The 17,247-nt window shown below is 42.3% G+C and overlaps 1 protein-coding gene across 2 annotated transcripts; it reads right to left on the bottom strand.

Annotated features, from left to right (window-relative positions):
* Positions 1-3,816: 3,816 nt before the first annotated feature.
* LOC147604859 (uncharacterized) lies at positions 3,817-14,624 on the bottom strand. 2 transcript variants are annotated; one of them, XM_086794864.1, is made up of 10 exons: positions 14,020-14,624; positions 8,896-8,962; positions 6,602-6,718; positions 6,094-6,495; positions 5,575-5,996; positions 5,344-5,443; positions 5,182-5,241; positions 4,630-4,716; positions 4,402-4,530; positions 3,817-4,309 (listed from the first exon to the last, which is right to left on the bottom strand). In XM_086794864.1, exons 1-10 carry the CDS (start codon positions 14,190-14,192, stop codon positions 3,974-3,976), a joined length of 1,893 nt encoding a protein of 630 aa, XP_086650990.1. In that variant the 5' UTR covers positions 14,193-14,624; the 3' UTR covers positions 3,817-3,973. The 2 variants fall into 2 exon arrangements, with proteins under 2 accessions (XP_086650990.1, XP_086650991.1); XM_086794865.1 differs by lacking the exons at positions 8,896-8,962; positions 14,020-14,624 and adding an exon at positions 7,280-8,859 and having other exon boundaries at positions 3,818-4,309.
* Between the last annotated feature and the right edge of the window lie 2,623 nt (positions 14,625-17,247).

The following is a 17,247-nucleotide window of genomic DNA, read 5'->3' as shown; positions in this document are numbered from 1 at the left end:
TCAGCACCACTTTAGAAGGATACACCGACTTAGTGAATTTGCTCTCGCATGGCCAACTTGCTGCCCTTGGCATATACTTCATCAAAATTCTCAAGCACCGTGACTACCTTGTAACGCAATTGGCCACACACTAGTTCCCTCCCATGAAAGGAGGAGGCTTTGTTTACAGCTTTTGTACTTACTTCGTGGGGGTCCCATGGGCCGTTTTTTCGGCCTCCCGAGGATGATAATATATTCTTCTTCTTCTTCTCTCAACAACAAGATAAGAGAAAGTAGATTAGCAAAACTCAATTGGCATAAAGGGGTATTGTGTCTCTTTATTATTATGAAAAATTCATTTATATACAACTGGCCCTTATTCACACTTAGATGCCCAAAATAAACCCTAATTTACTAAGCTTTGTCATTTGCCAGCTTTTCTCGTAATATATAAAATGTTTTAAGTGATGTTTACATAACACCTATTTCGCTACTGCCATGTGTAATAGGAAGCGCCTTTATGAAGACGGTCAAAATGGGGTTAATAAATAGAGTTGTGACCAGCATGCCTATCAAACAATGGCTTAAGGTCTGATACAACAACACATGGGACTTCTAGGACTGGAGACAACTAGTCTAACCACTAGAACTATGATTCCTTGTTGCTAGAGAGCAAGAAGGTTCTTGATGAACAATTGGCACTATTGCTAACCAGATTGAATTAGTCTTAGATGAGGTAAGGAAGTAGAGCTATCATCTACTCAAAAATATTATATTATTCTCACTCTATCTTGCCCTTGAATGTAAATCCTTGTGGTAGAATATTAAGGAGATGTGTTCTAGAGTATGATTGAGTTGCTTTGAGTGATTATGTGTACCATTTGGGTGTTTAAGAGTGGATTTGTGTGACTAGATTAGGCTCTACTTCTAACCTTAACCTTTTTTGTGTTTTTTGTTAACTAATTTGTCTATTCTTTGCCTCATTAGAGTGATAGAATAAAGAGAAATATCTCTCGGGTGTGATTGAGGTAGGTTATCTCTCCACTTGGTTGATTTCATCATTACTCTAAGCACTAGCCTTATATTAATTAGGAAGCTAGTGTACATAGATTAGCTTAATCAAGATATTAATCTTTATGATTATTATTTTAAGTAAAATTGAGTGCAAGATCATGGCATTGGAGTGTTGCTAAGAAACCTTATCATGTCGAAAAAACAAAAAAAAACATTTAAAAAATCCTAAAAATAAAAAATCCTCAAAAAACTGTGTTTTTTTGCTCTCTGGACCCAATTATATCCTAATCCAACCTTTGAATACGAGACTTCATCTCACACTTTTGATGATGTGGATTAAGTGCTTATGCATTTTGCGATCATATTAAATTATTTCTTCTAACCCAACCTTTGAATATGAGACTTCCTCTCATGCTTTGACATTAGGGAGGGGTAGTGGACCATGAGTGGAATTGACCACCCTCATTATGCCAAACACTAGTTTGGAAACTGACCAAAGTCCTTCACAAAATGGAAGAGACAAGATCAATATTGAACCCTGTAAAGCTTTCGCCCGAAGCATACTAGTGAGCATCATGTATTCATGGGTGAGTCATCAAGAAGGGCTAAAAGAGCTCAAGTTGCTTGTCAAGTAGAGAGAGACGAGCCATTAGTGAAAATGGTGGGAAACAACTTCACACTTGAACGACAAGTGAAACCTATGTGCTACATCACTATGGTTATCATGGTGTGAACCAGAGATCTTGGACAGCCCAAAAATTATCGTCATTGACTTTGCATTGACGGACACGAATTCTATGTAGACTGAGAGGGACATATGTATATCCCAATGCAAGAATCCTCTAGTATCCAATTATTTAGTGTGGCAATAAGAGCACAAGGACCTCATAGAGTCCTTAAGAATTCAAGAGCTTGTACAAAGCTAGTTGTGAATCAACCTCCAAACGTAGTACACACAGATTCTTCCTGAGGAGAGTTCGAGTCAATCAAGGCGATTTAGACCAGTACAAGGATGCCCAATGCAATCACTTTAACATTACCAACTTACAAAGGGGCACAAAGAGAAATCACAAGTTTTCGGATGCACCTCTAGTTAGGAGGTGTTATCATCTCGCTACTACTGATCCAAATGACATATGCGGATGAGGATGATAAAACATACATCCCAAGGGTGGCCGAGGAAACGAAAGGATGGAAATGTCTGGGGAGGGATGAGTTGTCACATCCACTATAGACCTAGAACATGGGACTTTCAGGTCAGGTGAAGTGAGGACCTCTCCTGAAGAAATCACCTCAAGACCACAACGCAAGACCACAACGACCACTAGAGAGTTTTCTTTCTATTCCACAAGAGAAACGACCTGCAGAACCGAAGCTAAATTCAAGCTTTCCTCCATGTTAGACTCGATATGGAAGGAACATTTGAGAACCATTAAGTGAGGTCCTTTGGAAAGAACCAGATCGATAACCCCGATTGAACTAGTAGTGACAATTTAGTTAGGATGGGAAACCATGAGAGTTGAGAGCCACATAAAGGGCCTTAAGTATACCAATAGCTCTTCGAGGCACCAGATGTGGAATTCCATTGACATATTTAGGTGTTGTATCTCCTGAAAAACTAAGAAGCATGCCATCCTACGGATATGTGGGACCGAGGTGGGACCATTCTAGCTCCCAAAATGGAATCTAGGCACATGGTTGCAATGGCTCCCGAGCATCCAATTGCAAAACTAACAAAAATCCGGTTTAGAGCTCACTAGAGATTAGCCAAGTGTAGAAAAGATTGGGAGTACTAAAATTATGAATCTACCAACTACTACTACGCCCACCAACAAATGATGAGAATGACTTGAGTGCCAGCATTGCCGGCAACCCTACAATCATTGGCTTTTCCAGTGGTATCGAAGTAGCTTACTCAAGAAGGAACCCAATTGTAATTAGGAATTCTTACAGGGACACAGAGATTCCTCAACCAGCCCCACGAGTAAAGCCCCATGATTAAACCACCACTCCTACCAGGCTAGTTTGAGACAGCCAATTACTTATGAGCCTCCAAACGCACCTAAATGCTATGTCAAATACCCAGGCTCAATGGTTGGAAGTCCACCTAGGGGTGGTGAATCATTTGTAAGTAAGTCAAATTAAGTAATACACATTCATTCTACAATAGAATACTTATGAACTCCTCCTTTGTCCTACCCTCTTGCTTGTGTTCTAATTGAATCTTGCTTGCTTGGTGGATGCTTGCTAGATAGGTTTGTTGATTGACTCTCTTGCATGAGTTTCTTCTCCCTATACATCTTGTGTGATTGAAGCTCTACCTCCGCACCCCAACGCAATGGAAGCTTTCCAAGTGTGACAACGGAGTGAGGACGTGATAGACGGGCTAGGATACCCACAAGGGAAGTTGTATTTGAGGCTCTATGGCAAGTACCAACTAACACGGTTTTTGGCAAGCTCTTGTCTTGAACACACTTACACGAAGTCTCATCATCGACAACTATCTAGGTATATTTGTGGATGGGGGAGGACATGGTGGGCAAAGGCCTACTCCTTGGTATGAGCTATCACATGGATTCCCTTCGAATGTGCAAAAATCTCCTAAAGCCTTCAAAGAAGACAACTCCTTCCGGTTTCCACTTGCCTCTTCTTCAAGAATATTGTAAGTGATAATGGCAGTGAAGTGAGAACTTGGAGTGGAGGTGATGTAGAAGAATGTGGGCTGTTGATGTGGAAGGATACAGAGGAACAATGAGCTCCATCAATGATGGACATGTGTGACCAAAGCAGGAGAAGTCATGAAACCTAGTCAACTATGCTTCATCTGAGCTATCATTCAATAACTAATTATTTGTATTATACAAGAACTATCGATACAATTGCACAGAATTTATTTCCTCAAAAAAAAAAATCCCACAAGCTCCACATCTACTAGAACAACACAAAGTGCCAGCACAAGATGATGCCATGGCATGTGATGTCAATGCATGTGGGATGAGAGTCTTGTCGTGAGGTCGCGGTCGAAGATGTATCTGAAGCTGAAGTTGTATGAAACCCACTCTATGCAATGAGATGCACTCTTGTGAGGCTTGGAGTGGATGCATCTTTGAAGGCTCTCTCTGTCTTGATCATACACATACTGGGAAACCCAGTCTAGAAGGCTACTAGATGGGAGTGATGCTTCCCTTGTGTACCACTCTAGAATTTTGGGAAGGAGAACCTTACGATTGTTGTGGAAACCAATGCTCGCCTGTAGAAACTCTTTCATGGAAACTTCCAACTCCCCATGCACATTCTTTGCTGTATAGACTCGTACCTGTTCAACCCATTCCACTTTGATGAGTCCTTTGGCCAATGGGCAGCATGCCACTTCTACAGCTATACTGTGATCTACTGAGGACACCTTACCGCTGGATCTGATCGCCCACCACAGCAAAGTGCAAAGCAAACTAGTGGCTCTGGTCTATCGATCGCAAATGTGCGCCTTCCATCACCAGACTTGAACTTGGACCCAGGTGAAAGCAGGTTTTGCAGCCACTACATATAAAAACAACAACCAAGATTACATCTCTAGCACATGCCAAAAAGCACTGAATTTCAGTTGTTTGATACCATGGGGTGAACCAAATGGCCAACCTGGGTGGGCCGATGCGAACGGCAGCGCAAAATGTAGTGCTCTACGGTGTGCGCATTGATAGAGTGGCCTCCAACTTTATAAGAAGCCTGCATGATACAGTTCTTTAGTGCCAAATTTAAGTGGCAGCAGAGAGCTGATTACTTGAATAGAATTCTAAAGAAGTCTTCCTGTAAATGACAGTCTAGCATTTGAAACACGTTCTAATATAAATGACAAATTGAACTATAACACCAGGTGTGAGGGCAGGGTACCCAATGTTAAGGAGACCAGGCTATTGAGTTTTCCTCAGCATTGTGTTGAGCCTCAGGAAGTATTGGCATGCTTATCTCGAGTGGTTTTGAACGGGAATGCCAGCTTTGGTGATTGGGTATATGGGGAAGACTTGGGCTCTGTTGACCTCTCTCCTCCCGCGCAGATGCATGGATCTGGATTCTGACTTTCTACTTTGCCATGGTAGGTAGCTCTAAACTAGCTATGTCATCGATTAAACCCTATTGAGCATACAGATAAAATCTTGAACCAGGCATTCTCTGAGTTTTTCAAAGCCTCACCTTCTGAAGCAGGGCCATTCGTTTCAGGTTGTTGCGAGGTATTCCATACGCTAAATATGCCTGCAAAGGAAAGCAATTTCCATGAAACTTTATCAACTCACCTCATTAGCCAGTAAAAAGCTTGTTATGTATATCCTTGTTCCAAGAATTGAAGAATCTTACATGCATGAGAAGAGCATTGTAGATGTTGATCCAGAAGGCTAGCTTCTCATCATGCTTCAGTTGGCTAGGATCAACCTTCTCAAGCTTCTCAACCATCGACCTGAAAACGTCAAACAACATATGCACAACATACACTTAACTCCTTGACCATGATGCTTTTCAAGGAGTTTTCACCGTTTTAGTCACAATGGTGATACCAAAACAAGCTGCATATGACACATGCTGCTTTACCTGAAGTCACGAAGCATGCGGGAAGCATGGTTAAGCCTATCTTTTTCCATACAGATATGGGGAACCTCTACCATAGAACTGTAAGCCCCTATCCGTCCAAGCTTTCCCTTCACGTGAAAGGGATCTATCAATGGTGCATCATAAGTAGACTCTATTCGACTCCCCGGGGACCATCCATCACTAAAAATTCCATGAATCGAAGATAAGCTTGTTGAAGAGGAGGCACATGATAATGGTGATTCTGGGACTCCGAGTGATGAAAGTGGAGGTGGATCAGAAAGTTTGCAATAGATAGTTGTCATACAACGAACCAGGTCCTCTGATAGCTGATTCGGTGGCTCAGAAAGGTAGTCTCTCAACCGGCGGGGACCATCTTCATCCAAAGAGACGATGTTGCTCTTTACAGCATTACACTTTGGTGCCTGAAAGGTCGATTGAGAAAAAGCTTGATGCTTGATATCCTTTCAGCAAGCAACCAGTCAAGCATTTGCATGTTAACATAAAGGAGGATGCAAATACCTTAGAATGCTGAGGGTTTTGAGATAAAGGTATTTGAGAATGCATTGCCACATCAATGGATTCACACAACATGGGAGCATGCCTTGTCTTTGGTTGGGCTGGGGAAGTAACTTTGCTGGTGCTGCTACTTTTTGTTGCAACTGATACACATATACTGTCGTGGGATGCAGCCAACGGCATTTTCTTTGGTGATTTTTTTGTAGTTTGGTCTTGTTGTGGGCTCCCTTTCCATCCTCCACCATCCTTGACATCTGGACAGTCAGATTTGTGGTTTGGATAGAAAATTGAAGAGGATCGAGAGAGGCATCGATTGAAGAAGCCACGATAGAGTGTAAGAACATACTGTTCAAGGTCTGCTATCTCCTCTTCAAGGAAACCGATCTCATCAATAAGCTCTTTGGCCTGCAAACAAAAGTTTTTATGGTAAATGGATTCCGTACATGGCTAGAAGTGCACGGATGCACTTAGGCTTCATCATTGATTACTTCCTGTGCAGGATGTACATTACCTCTGGGGTAATGTTGCGATGTCGACGTAAGAGCGCAGCAGATGTTTGGATTTTGTCTTTTTGTAGGGGATTTCTGACACTCCTATCAACTTTGAGCCGCTTGTTCACATCTGGCAACTGTATATCATACGAAATGTTTTGAACTGTAAATCATGCCAAGAATTTATGTGCAAAGGAAGAAACAGAATGCTTGCCATCGCTTTGCATGGAATGGATAATGAGTGATCAGAACAACCCAAGGAACCAGATGCCTTATTTTGGTCTATATATTTGGTAAGGGAATAAAGGTAAGTGATGCACCATGTTTCTCAGCATAGACAAAGACCATCCAACATTGTTTATGGGACTTGGACAGGCAAGGATCATTTCGTTAGGGATGGGCAGCCTGATTGGTAGATTTGTAACATGCATCACCTATATAACTTGGGGTTTATATACCTGGCTCACCCAGTCAGATCCTGAGCTATTCTATGAGAGAGAAGATTCATCAAGAGCCATCAGGATACATCGTCACACGTTTAAGTTTTCAGGTGCGAGTCTCTCAGTTCAGGGCATGACAGACACTAATCGACAGAGTCTGGGAGACTACACTGGGTGGAACATATACTGGGAGACTATACTGGGTGGAACATACGGAGAGCTAGATGCACACAGGTGATTGAGGGTAGTTAGACTTACCCGTTTACAGATGCTTTGTTGCAATTGAGGTGACATTGTTCATACTGTGAATCTGGCCATTTGGACCAGAGTACAGGGCTCCTCCAACACTGCTACATCCAAGAGGAAGAGCGGTCTCACAAAATGAAAGAGTTGCCCTTTCTTCTCTCAGATTTCTTCTCAATTACCTTGGTGCGTTTGGTGCTTTATGGCTTTTACATGCTTTTTCATGGTGTATTTGTACTCGAGTTTTCTGTGGTTTTTATATTCCACCGGGTCCTTCAGTGGGTTTTGGTATCCATCGGGTGCCCAAGGTGTCCCTCTCTTTCCTCTCTTCTGTCAGTGTTTTTTGCACCACAATAGTTGCACTTAGTTAAATATGATCAAGGCTTCTGCACGTGACATTGGTATCAGAGCACCACGTTCGTCATGTCTCCCAATCAAAGCCCCAAGTAGCTCTCGGACTTGGTGACAATACACTGAATTTCGCCAGCATGAATGGCAACTTGAGGCAGTTTCCAGCTGCCACTGATGTTTACTGCACGGCCCCATGTACTAGGATTAACTGAGCAAAGTCTTGTGGCTTGTAGGTGAGCAAATCTCCTCTTCCATCATGAGAACGGATTTCCCTGCAATGGATCCCTGGAAGAACTCCTTTCCATATATAGGATTAATTGAGCAAAGTCTTGTGGCTTGTAGGTGAGCAAATCTCCTCTTCCAACATGAGGAGAACGGATTTCCCTGCAATGGATCCCTGGAAGAACTCCTTTCCATATATAGGATTTCATGTTGGAGTGGATCTGTGGAGCAGCAGATAGCCCTCCTTCTTAAGACCATTCACACAAAGCTTCAGCTCGTCTCCCTTTGGCAGACCGTATAACCACGTCTCCAATGAGGGAAATTTTCTCTAGCTGGTCTTCTTCGTTCTCTTGCATTGCAGTATCCAGCATTGTGATATCTTTAGTCCGGAGGAGAAGAAACCATAACCTTGTGTCTACACACTAGACACCAGCAGCTGAGCATGCATACCTGCCCTACACAGTCTTATGGATCCTGGCTTTTCTTCTTTCACCTTCCAGCAAGTCAACAGTAATACACCCCACTACTTACCAATGACCATTTAGAAAAAGAAATCCTAGAGGTTCCAAGACTTTGCAAAACAGATTACCAGCAGTGTGCAGCCCTGTACATGACCTTTGAGCAGCCAACTAAATGGATGGTAGAAAGGGGGGAAGCGGTACATTATATAGACCTCTCAGTATGTCAGCCAAATTGGTTTGTCCTTATTGCACCGCATCTTTGACTAAGAAAAGCAGGAACTATCAAGGCCCTCTATGGCCTTATAACCCCAGGACATTCGCTTGCTCATCAAGAACTCCTCAAAGCAAGACCATCTACCTAGCTGGTGCATACATACCTAGCTTGAGGTGAAGGTGCCCATGATGGACCCATTCCGGTGGTGTCTAGGATGTTTAAATATTACGAAGACAGAGGACATACAAATGTAGCCAGCACAAGATGTTCAGGGTGGAGCATCGATAACTGAAGTACTAAGATTTCAACTTCCTGTTCAAGAAGTTTTTAAAGGTACTAGTATGGAATTAGTATGTTATATTAAGTAAAAAATTGCAACCCACCTGTGTAAGCTGAGAGTTCATGGGTGTCAGGTCCTTGTTTATCATGTCAAAACTATTTTCAGGGGCACTGCAAAGACCATGAGAATGCAAACCTTAGCTTTAAGTACTCAAGGCTATGATTTTAGAAAGTTACATTATTAAAGAATCTCTCTCCCTCTCTCTCTCTCTCTCTCTCTCTCTCTCTCTCTCAAAATACAGTTAGCTTCATCTAGATGCCCAGGGACTTGTCTTCGGACATAATAGAGATCCACAACATCCCACGGACAAAGGATTCAAGTAACTGCATGTACTACCCAAAGAAGACCACAGATAGTGCAGAGGAGAATATGGACATGGTCCTTGGACACATGGAGGGCTCACCACCTCATCCCTTGAAAGATGAAGTTCTCAGATGCCTTTGTAATCCCATTGCTCTTACACAGAGTGAGCTAGCAGCTCCAGCAGAGGGAGTCACCAAAGAGGGCACAATCTCTGAGCCAGACAGCCCCACCATTGGTCCAGACCCTCTTCTCGTCAGCCCACCAGCCCTGGATTAGGGACATACTCCAGTGACATAGAGATGTTCCCATGTGACCGATGTGAGAGGTGGTTTTGAGGATATGTACTTGGTTTATGATTAGAAAGACACATAGTTCCCTCTTTTGATTGGCTACATAAAAGTCATTTGTGGTTGGGGCTCAGACCTTTTATTTCGGGTGTTTTTTCTCTTTCCATAATCCACCTTTTAGCCAATTCATGGAACACTTGTACTAATGTTTGGTCCGTTTGGGGCTTCATAAACATTAATAAAATCTCTCTCTCTCTCCACACATGCATGCACACTTGTGCATCTGCGCGCGTGCACACACACACACACAATTTCAGATGCTTGTTTGCATTTTGGAGGCTTTTGCAAGGAGGGGGACCGAACTCCCCACCTTCGTAAAACCAAGGCCATCTTCTTCCACACAGGTCACAGGGGTTTCTGCAAAAGGATACTTTCACATTCAAAAGGGGATAAGTAGAGACCATGAAAACTACAGCCGCAAGTCAAGAGCAATGGTGCTTCATGCTCTTGTGTCTCATCTGCAATAAGCCCTCTGATTTACTTTCCAGCCGCCCACATGCCTCATTCTAATAGTGGCATATTTACAGAGAGTAAACCACAAGAGATGCATGGAACGCAAATAGAGGCTACTATGGCCTATCATCTCCTCCATTCAACTTGCTTATTAGAGAGTCCAAGCTTATTGGTATGAATTTGTTACATCGTGCACAACAGCCAGATAGACAAGCCAGCACCATTCCAATACACGAAAGCAGGGCAGATATTTTGACTCATGGAGCCAAATGTAGTGGTAAATCACCTTTGCTAAACCTTATAAGAGGTTCCTATCTTCTGCCCCCAAATCCTGGTGTCACTACTACCATTATTAATGAGTTCATACACACCTAAGCATTTTTGACAATGGCCTGAATTTCAAAGGTGCCCGTTCACCTGGCCAAGTAGCCTAACAAGTGCATCCTGACACCATTACATCATTCAAGAGGGTTACATCACTGTGTGGGACTAGCACAACTGATGTGTGCGCGACGTGCACAACTGATCCTGACACTCCTGTGGTGGCACACTGGCTGTCACATCCCTGGCCACGACGTGCCAGATGTTCGACCACAAGGCATGTCCATGGCATCCAAGTGCAGGGGATGTACTTGACACAAATGTAGTGGTCAGGGATGGCAGCTCTATCTCTGCTGAAAACACTGACAATGTAGGGTCTTATATGGATGCCACATGTATTGAGGATACCTTTGGAACAGCTGCAAGTCTCATCAATCCGATTAAATGCAAAGACAAAATGAGATGGAATTGATACAGGAGGAAGAGAAGGTCTAAATATCCAGAGTATGTGTCACCAAACAGGAGAGCATGCCTTTATTCTCAAGCATACATGCACATCCCCTGTCATCTAGCCTGATGACTAGAAAGAGGTTTGTCTAGTCGCCATTTTCTTACATGAGTTTGTAAATGTAAATAGAAAATTGTGGTTCCAGCCACATGGAAGAACAGAGCCCTCCTTATTAGCACAAAGATGCAGTGGAGAAAACTAGTCACCTGGGGATGGGCCCAGCCCTATATAAAAGAATCCCTAGCACCCCCATTTCCTCTACCCAAGAGTGGATTTCACAGTCCACAAGCACTCTCTCTTTCACAGGCTTTGGACCTTTGCATCAGATCATGGAATTTGAGGACCAAAGGTGCTTAGGGCTCTTCATACTTGAGCTTAGATGCCACAGAGAGAGCCTATTGAGGGACAGGAGGGCAGTGGGACCAAAGCCGCCTAGACAGAGAGCCCTCACAGATTTTTTCAGAGCCAGCACTGTAACCCCACCAGCCTCTACTCCCCCATCTACAGGCCTACCTGGCAGACCACCCTCCAGAGGAGTCACCCTGGACAGAGCCATTGCCATCTGTAGAGCGAGACACCCACGACCACGAGGATCGCGACCACGACTCCCTCACCATCGGCAGATTCGAGCCATCATTGCCCGCCACCAGAGGAGTTTACCGCAACGATTCAGCAGTTCAGCTTTCAGCTCTTAGCTCTCTTAGGATGTTACTATATTTCTTTCTTTCTTTCAGATTTGTTATGATGAGACATCATCATCATCAGTTGTACCTTGTTTTGGTCTCATGGGCATTTCGGCCTTTAGGAGACGTTAATATATCTTTCTTTCTCTCTCTCTCTCTCTCTCTCTCTCTCACACATTGACAAGCAATCCAAGAAGCCAAGGAGTTCATTGCTGCCACCAAAGGTATGCAACAACATGTGAAATTAGATGTTATTTCCACCATCAAGGAAGAAAAACTTCAAGTGTCGGTTGCCCGAGACATTCGGGTAGGGGGACTCCCACAGGGTTGGGACAAGCAAGAGGTAAGGGAGCAAACCGAGATTGATGCAGATGACTACATCCCGGATACGGACATCTGGAAGAGGAGAATCAGCATGGTTCTCCCCTCCATCGACATAGGCAATCCATATCTCATTACCCCAAAAGGGGGACAGGCCATCCTATGCTATGAAACCAAGAAAAACAAGATCAAGGTTTTGCGACGATCCAAGGCACCAAGCTGTGGCTAGCAGACGAGCTTACACCTATGCAGCTCAAAAACAAAAGTGCAGAACTTGCTAAAGTTCGAGAAGCCCGCCAAGCTGGAAAGTGGGCTGTCTACCGCGAAGGAAGAGCAATAATTGAAGACTTCCGGAAGCCTAAACTAGCTCAAAAACAAAAGTGCAGAACTTGCTAAAGTTCGAGAAGCCCGCCAAGCTGGAAAGTGGGCTGTCTACCGCGAAGGAAGAGCAATAATTGAAGACTTCCGGAAGCCTAAACCCCACTAACTAGCTCTCTCCTACATAACACAAGCATTCATATAACACATGGTAGTTGACCCTTAGCTTTTTATTTTTATTTTCAATGTTCGTGCTTATGCACACTTGCGCCTAAGTGCACCCCGAAGTGGATTGTAATGATTGTGATGTCATGTCTTTTGGTCCCATGTGCCTTCAAGGCATTCCGCGGATGTTAATATGACTTTCTTTCTTCTTTCTCTTTCTCTCTCTCTCTCTCTCACACACACAGAGTGCACAACAGGATTGTGCCATGTGGACATGTGCCATAAAAACATGGAGGGCACACCATCTCGTGCCTCAAAAGATGGACTCTCAGCTACCTGTGTAACCCCATTGCTTTGACAAAGTGAGTTGCAGCCCTAGCAAAGGCAAACATGGTCATAGCCATTAGTGCTTCATCGAATTACTGAGGCGTATGGCTTGTTATCATGCCCTGCACACTTTATCTTCTTCTCTTCGTTGTTGTAATAGTTTTAAGGGTTGTTTTTTGCATCTTACAGATTGTATACACATTGTGCCTTCTTGTAGGCCATTTTGGCCTTTTAAGTTAACTAAGTTTCTCTCTCTCTCTCTCTCTCTCTCTCTCTCTCTCTCGGGATTGTTCCTACGACATTAAAAAGAGCTTCTTCTTCTTCTTCTTCTCTCTCTCTCTCTCTCTCAGTTGCTCGTCAACTTTTGTCCACTGTCAATTTTTGGTGATCTGCCCTTGTTGTAGTCACTCCTGCATGTACATGTTCAGTGCATCCATTTTTTTTAAAAAAAATTGGGACTACACAAAAAGCATGTCACTTGTTTTTTGACGTCGAGATGGCATATGAAGAGATTTGCCAACCCAGAAGCAAGTCATATGAAGACAACTGGAAAGATTGGCCAATCTGCAGATTCTGTGACCATGCATCCTGTCTTTGATCAAGCTTATTATTATAATATTATGTAAGGCTGTTCGCTCAGGGATGAGATGGGAGAAAGAGTTTTGTGGCAGGGGATCAATAACCGCATTAGGGTCAAAAATTCTCTGCTTGAGACAATGTGGCCATGCATTCTGTCTTTGATCAAGCTTATTATTATCGCTCAGGGATGAGATGGGAGAAAGGCATGTGGCTTCAACAGTTTTCTGGCAGGGGGTCAACAACCACATCTACCAACCTAAACAACCAAGCTGGCCCTAGCTTGAGTGGTTTCTGCTCCATCTGCCAATGCACAAATCCAGGTTCAGACAGGCCCTGGCTGACGTGAATTAAAAAGAAAACTCTACTTCTCTTAGGATTTGAAGTGTTCAATTTGTCTCTATGCCGAGACATGGTACCCCTAGTTTTCTGGCAAGGGTTCTTGATTGCTTGTTTGGTATAGTGAGAGCTAAAAACCCAGCAAGAATGTAACTAGATCAAACCATGCCACAAGCACCAGAGGTCTCACTTCTGGAAAAGAGGGTAATAAAAAGTGGGTCTGATTTATATGTATTTAGCTATTGACACTGCATGCCAGCTTGAAGCCATGTTTCTCCACATCTGATCAGCATTGCAATATGAGACTGATATCCTGTAAGTAAGTATACATAACTTTTGGGATGGATTTTTAGCACTCCTACTCAATATGCATACCTCTCATTTGGGAGCATGTGGTGCATGCCCTAGGTAAGTATCTCTCTCTCTCTCTCTCTCTCTCTCTCTCTCTCTCTCTCCACACACTTAAACTAATTGATGATGAAAGAAGGAGATTATAAGCCGATTACCTTCTAGACCGTGAATGCCTTACAGAAGAAACCAACCCTTTGAGGAGATTCTTTGATGAGAAAAGCACTGTGGGCGTAGCAAAGCTGCCAGAAGCTGCATCTTCCTTTGCAATAGTACCCTTGGACTCGTGATGATACTCATGGACGGGCGTTTCCTTCCTTGCTGCGGCCATGCTTGGGGCTATGCCAGAAGAAAAGGGTGTCAGCTGTATAATCTTCTGTGCATGGAGAGCAGAATCAAGAGAGGCATTTGTTTAAATCTCCCCTGTAATCCAATTACTTCATCGAACCCCAAGAACGCAGAAATGCTTCAAGAGTGCTAAAATCATTCAGCTTCTGTTGGATAAGCGCTGGGCAGGTCGAGCAGGAGGAAGGATGCCAAACTGATCATGCATTGCAATTGTGGAGGTAGATGAATAGGTGAGAGGTACTGAGAGATGATTATTATCAGAGATTAAGGCAAGCAAAGGCTTGAGTAACAAGTTTTCTGACATGTGGAGGTGGAGGGGAGCTGCTGCAGCTAGGATTTCAAATTTGGGTCTGTGTGGCTGTGTGTGCATGCGTGTGTGTGTTTTTTCTCTTTTTTGCACGAACCCAACTTTGAGGAAAATTGGCGGCTGTGGCCGCCTTGAGCCACTGTGTGGCTAAGGCAAGCGAGTTGATGAAAATAATATAATTTTAACAATTAATAATAATAACGGATTAACAGGCGATATATATATATTATTGTTTGCAATGTCCAGCAAACCGTTTCTAGGTATTCGGGCTGCCGGGCAATCGTGGGGGTATGGGGATTAAATGCTGCACGTCCTCCTCTCTCCCACATGCCACCTGCATCCCCCCCTTTAGACAACAAGACAAAAGCTGCATTTCTGGCTGCATGGATCACACTGTCGCATCCTAACTTGCCCTTCACGTGGTGGTGGCCCATGCATCATCTTTTGCCTACTTAGTATTATCATGTGTAACTCATTTCAGTTATTATGTATGACTCATTTGAGCTATTATGTATTACCCATTTGAGTTTTTACAACAAAGACTACGAAGCTATTGACAAAAGCGCTTCTCTGTTCGAGTCTCAGAAAGAGCATGCTTGTTTCTGACCCCGGTTCGAAAAACAAAAACAAACATTTGAGTTTTTATGTATGACTTATTTGAGTTATTATGCATGACTCATTTAAGTTATGACTCCTCAACTTTGGGTATTGTAGGCCCTAGGGCCTATTCCAACTTCCTCAAGGCTCAGTATGGTGTCCCTCCATGCCTTGGTTCGAAGAAGACATGCTAGGTTCGATCCTTGCCAGCTCTAGTTTGCAGACAAGGGGGCATCAGGAGGGCCCGCTCACATGCGTGCCCATGCAATCTCTCTTAAACAAAGATTAGTGCTTATGTTGCTAATTCTATACCATCATCACAATCAAGGCAACAAACCCATCATTTAGAGTATTTTTCTAGGCTCAAATTGAAAAAACCCATTGAGTTTTTTTGCTTTCTTTCAAAGTATTGATTAAAATTTTGAAAATTCTAGTTATGAAACTAATTGATGGGTTAGAGCGCAAAGTGCCCCCTTGCGAATGTAGTCTTAGTACATTGTCTTCATGGTGCAAAGTGCCCCTTTTAGTATGGCGTCTTAGTACAACTTCAGGTATGAGTGAGAGAAAAGTGACTACAAACTAGAGATTGTTCATGAACATCTTGAGCCTTCGGGCTTGGTGCCAAATTACTACAATGTAAATTGCTCCTAGATTTGACAACCGTAATGTCCTTTTTGGCATTTGAACACCCACATGTCTTTCTCTGTATTTCAACCAACACACATATTTTCAAGAATTTTAAAGATGAATACCCCTCATGCATTTTAGAGCCTTTCAAGTGTCATGTTTTCTAGTCCATTATTAATGACATAAAAAATAATAAATTCTCTTAGTAAGTCTTATAAGTTTCCAAGGCCCAATACACCATTAATGTGAACCCAAAAATGTTGGCGTGCACAAGCTTCAACAAATAATCAAACCATTGAGGGTTGAATTTCACATCGCTAGCATGGACTTGAAACCAAAGTAATGGTCCATGTAAAATTTGCCTACTTACATTAGTGGACCTTCAAAAGGGTACAAAACAATGGATCTTGAATTGAATTCTACATAGCTACCACATGCCTACTCACTTCCAAAAAGTTCACATGGTTCTTTACTAGCTTACAAACTAATATCATGCCATGTGCCATTTCATATCGAACCACATAAACGGAAAGGTTCATATTCTCATTTAAAATTGTGACCAAATAAATCTAAGCTAGATTAGGAATGTAATGAAACAATGTTAAAATCATTTGATCTCTTTCTTTACAAACAAATAGCATATATTACGATTTTATCTCTTATAATGATGAAATTTCATTCAAATAACAAATGAGATACTACATTCCATGAGATGGCATCTCCAAACTTCCAAGCAAGGGCCAAGGATGATAATTGATAAAGAAAGAAATTTCTTAAATTGACTAAAAATGCAAAAGGTCTTAATTCTTAACACAATGGCCTTATAAGAAAAAGGGCCACAAGATATATCTAATGGTAAATGTGGCGAATGAATTATGAGATTTTATAAAGTAACCTAATTTATTTGATAGAAGGACTTTGCATGTATTGAAGATGTATGTTAGCATTCTACATATCTATATCCATAATAAATACATAGCCTCAATCTTCATCCCTTGAGTAAGAAAATAGACTATATCACACAACTTGAAGATTATGTGATTTTAGAGTAATTTTGTTCCCAAAACTAAAAGGTGGTACCAAAAAGAGAAGTAACCAATGCATACTTTCCTGGCCTTAATTGAAAACCCTTTGGGCAAGAGTCGATGATGATAGTTTAGACTAAGGGTGACTACTTCGGTTACCACATATCTTGGGAGATGTCTTCTTTTGTATGGGAGGATGAGAGGTGGGATCTAATACGTGATCTATTGAATAGAGATTGGGAGTAGAAGTGATGTGTTAGTAGTTTAAAAGGACTTGTTGTAAATGATAGTTTTTGACATGTTAATATAAATATATATAATTATTATTCCAAAATAAAAAATAATGTGATTTTAAAACATTAGGAAACACTTTATAAATCATAGTATAGACAAACGGAGACTGAATAAGAAACCATTTCAATATTCATACATCTTTAGCTAGCAAATACTTCTACTAAGCCACACCCTAATAGGAAAACTCT

Source organism: Cibotium barometz, chromosome 61 (assembly GCF_041138505.1).
Source record: "Cibotium barometz isolate CiBa-2024 chromosome 61, ASM4113850v1, whole genome shotgun sequence".
Classification (NCBI taxonomy): domain Eukaryota; kingdom Viridiplantae; phylum Streptophyta; class Polypodiopsida; order Cyatheales; family Cibotiaceae; genus Cibotium; species Cibotium barometz.
The sequence above is the reverse complement of the archived record's forward strand: the minus strand, read 5'-3'. Positions and strand labels throughout refer to the sequence as shown.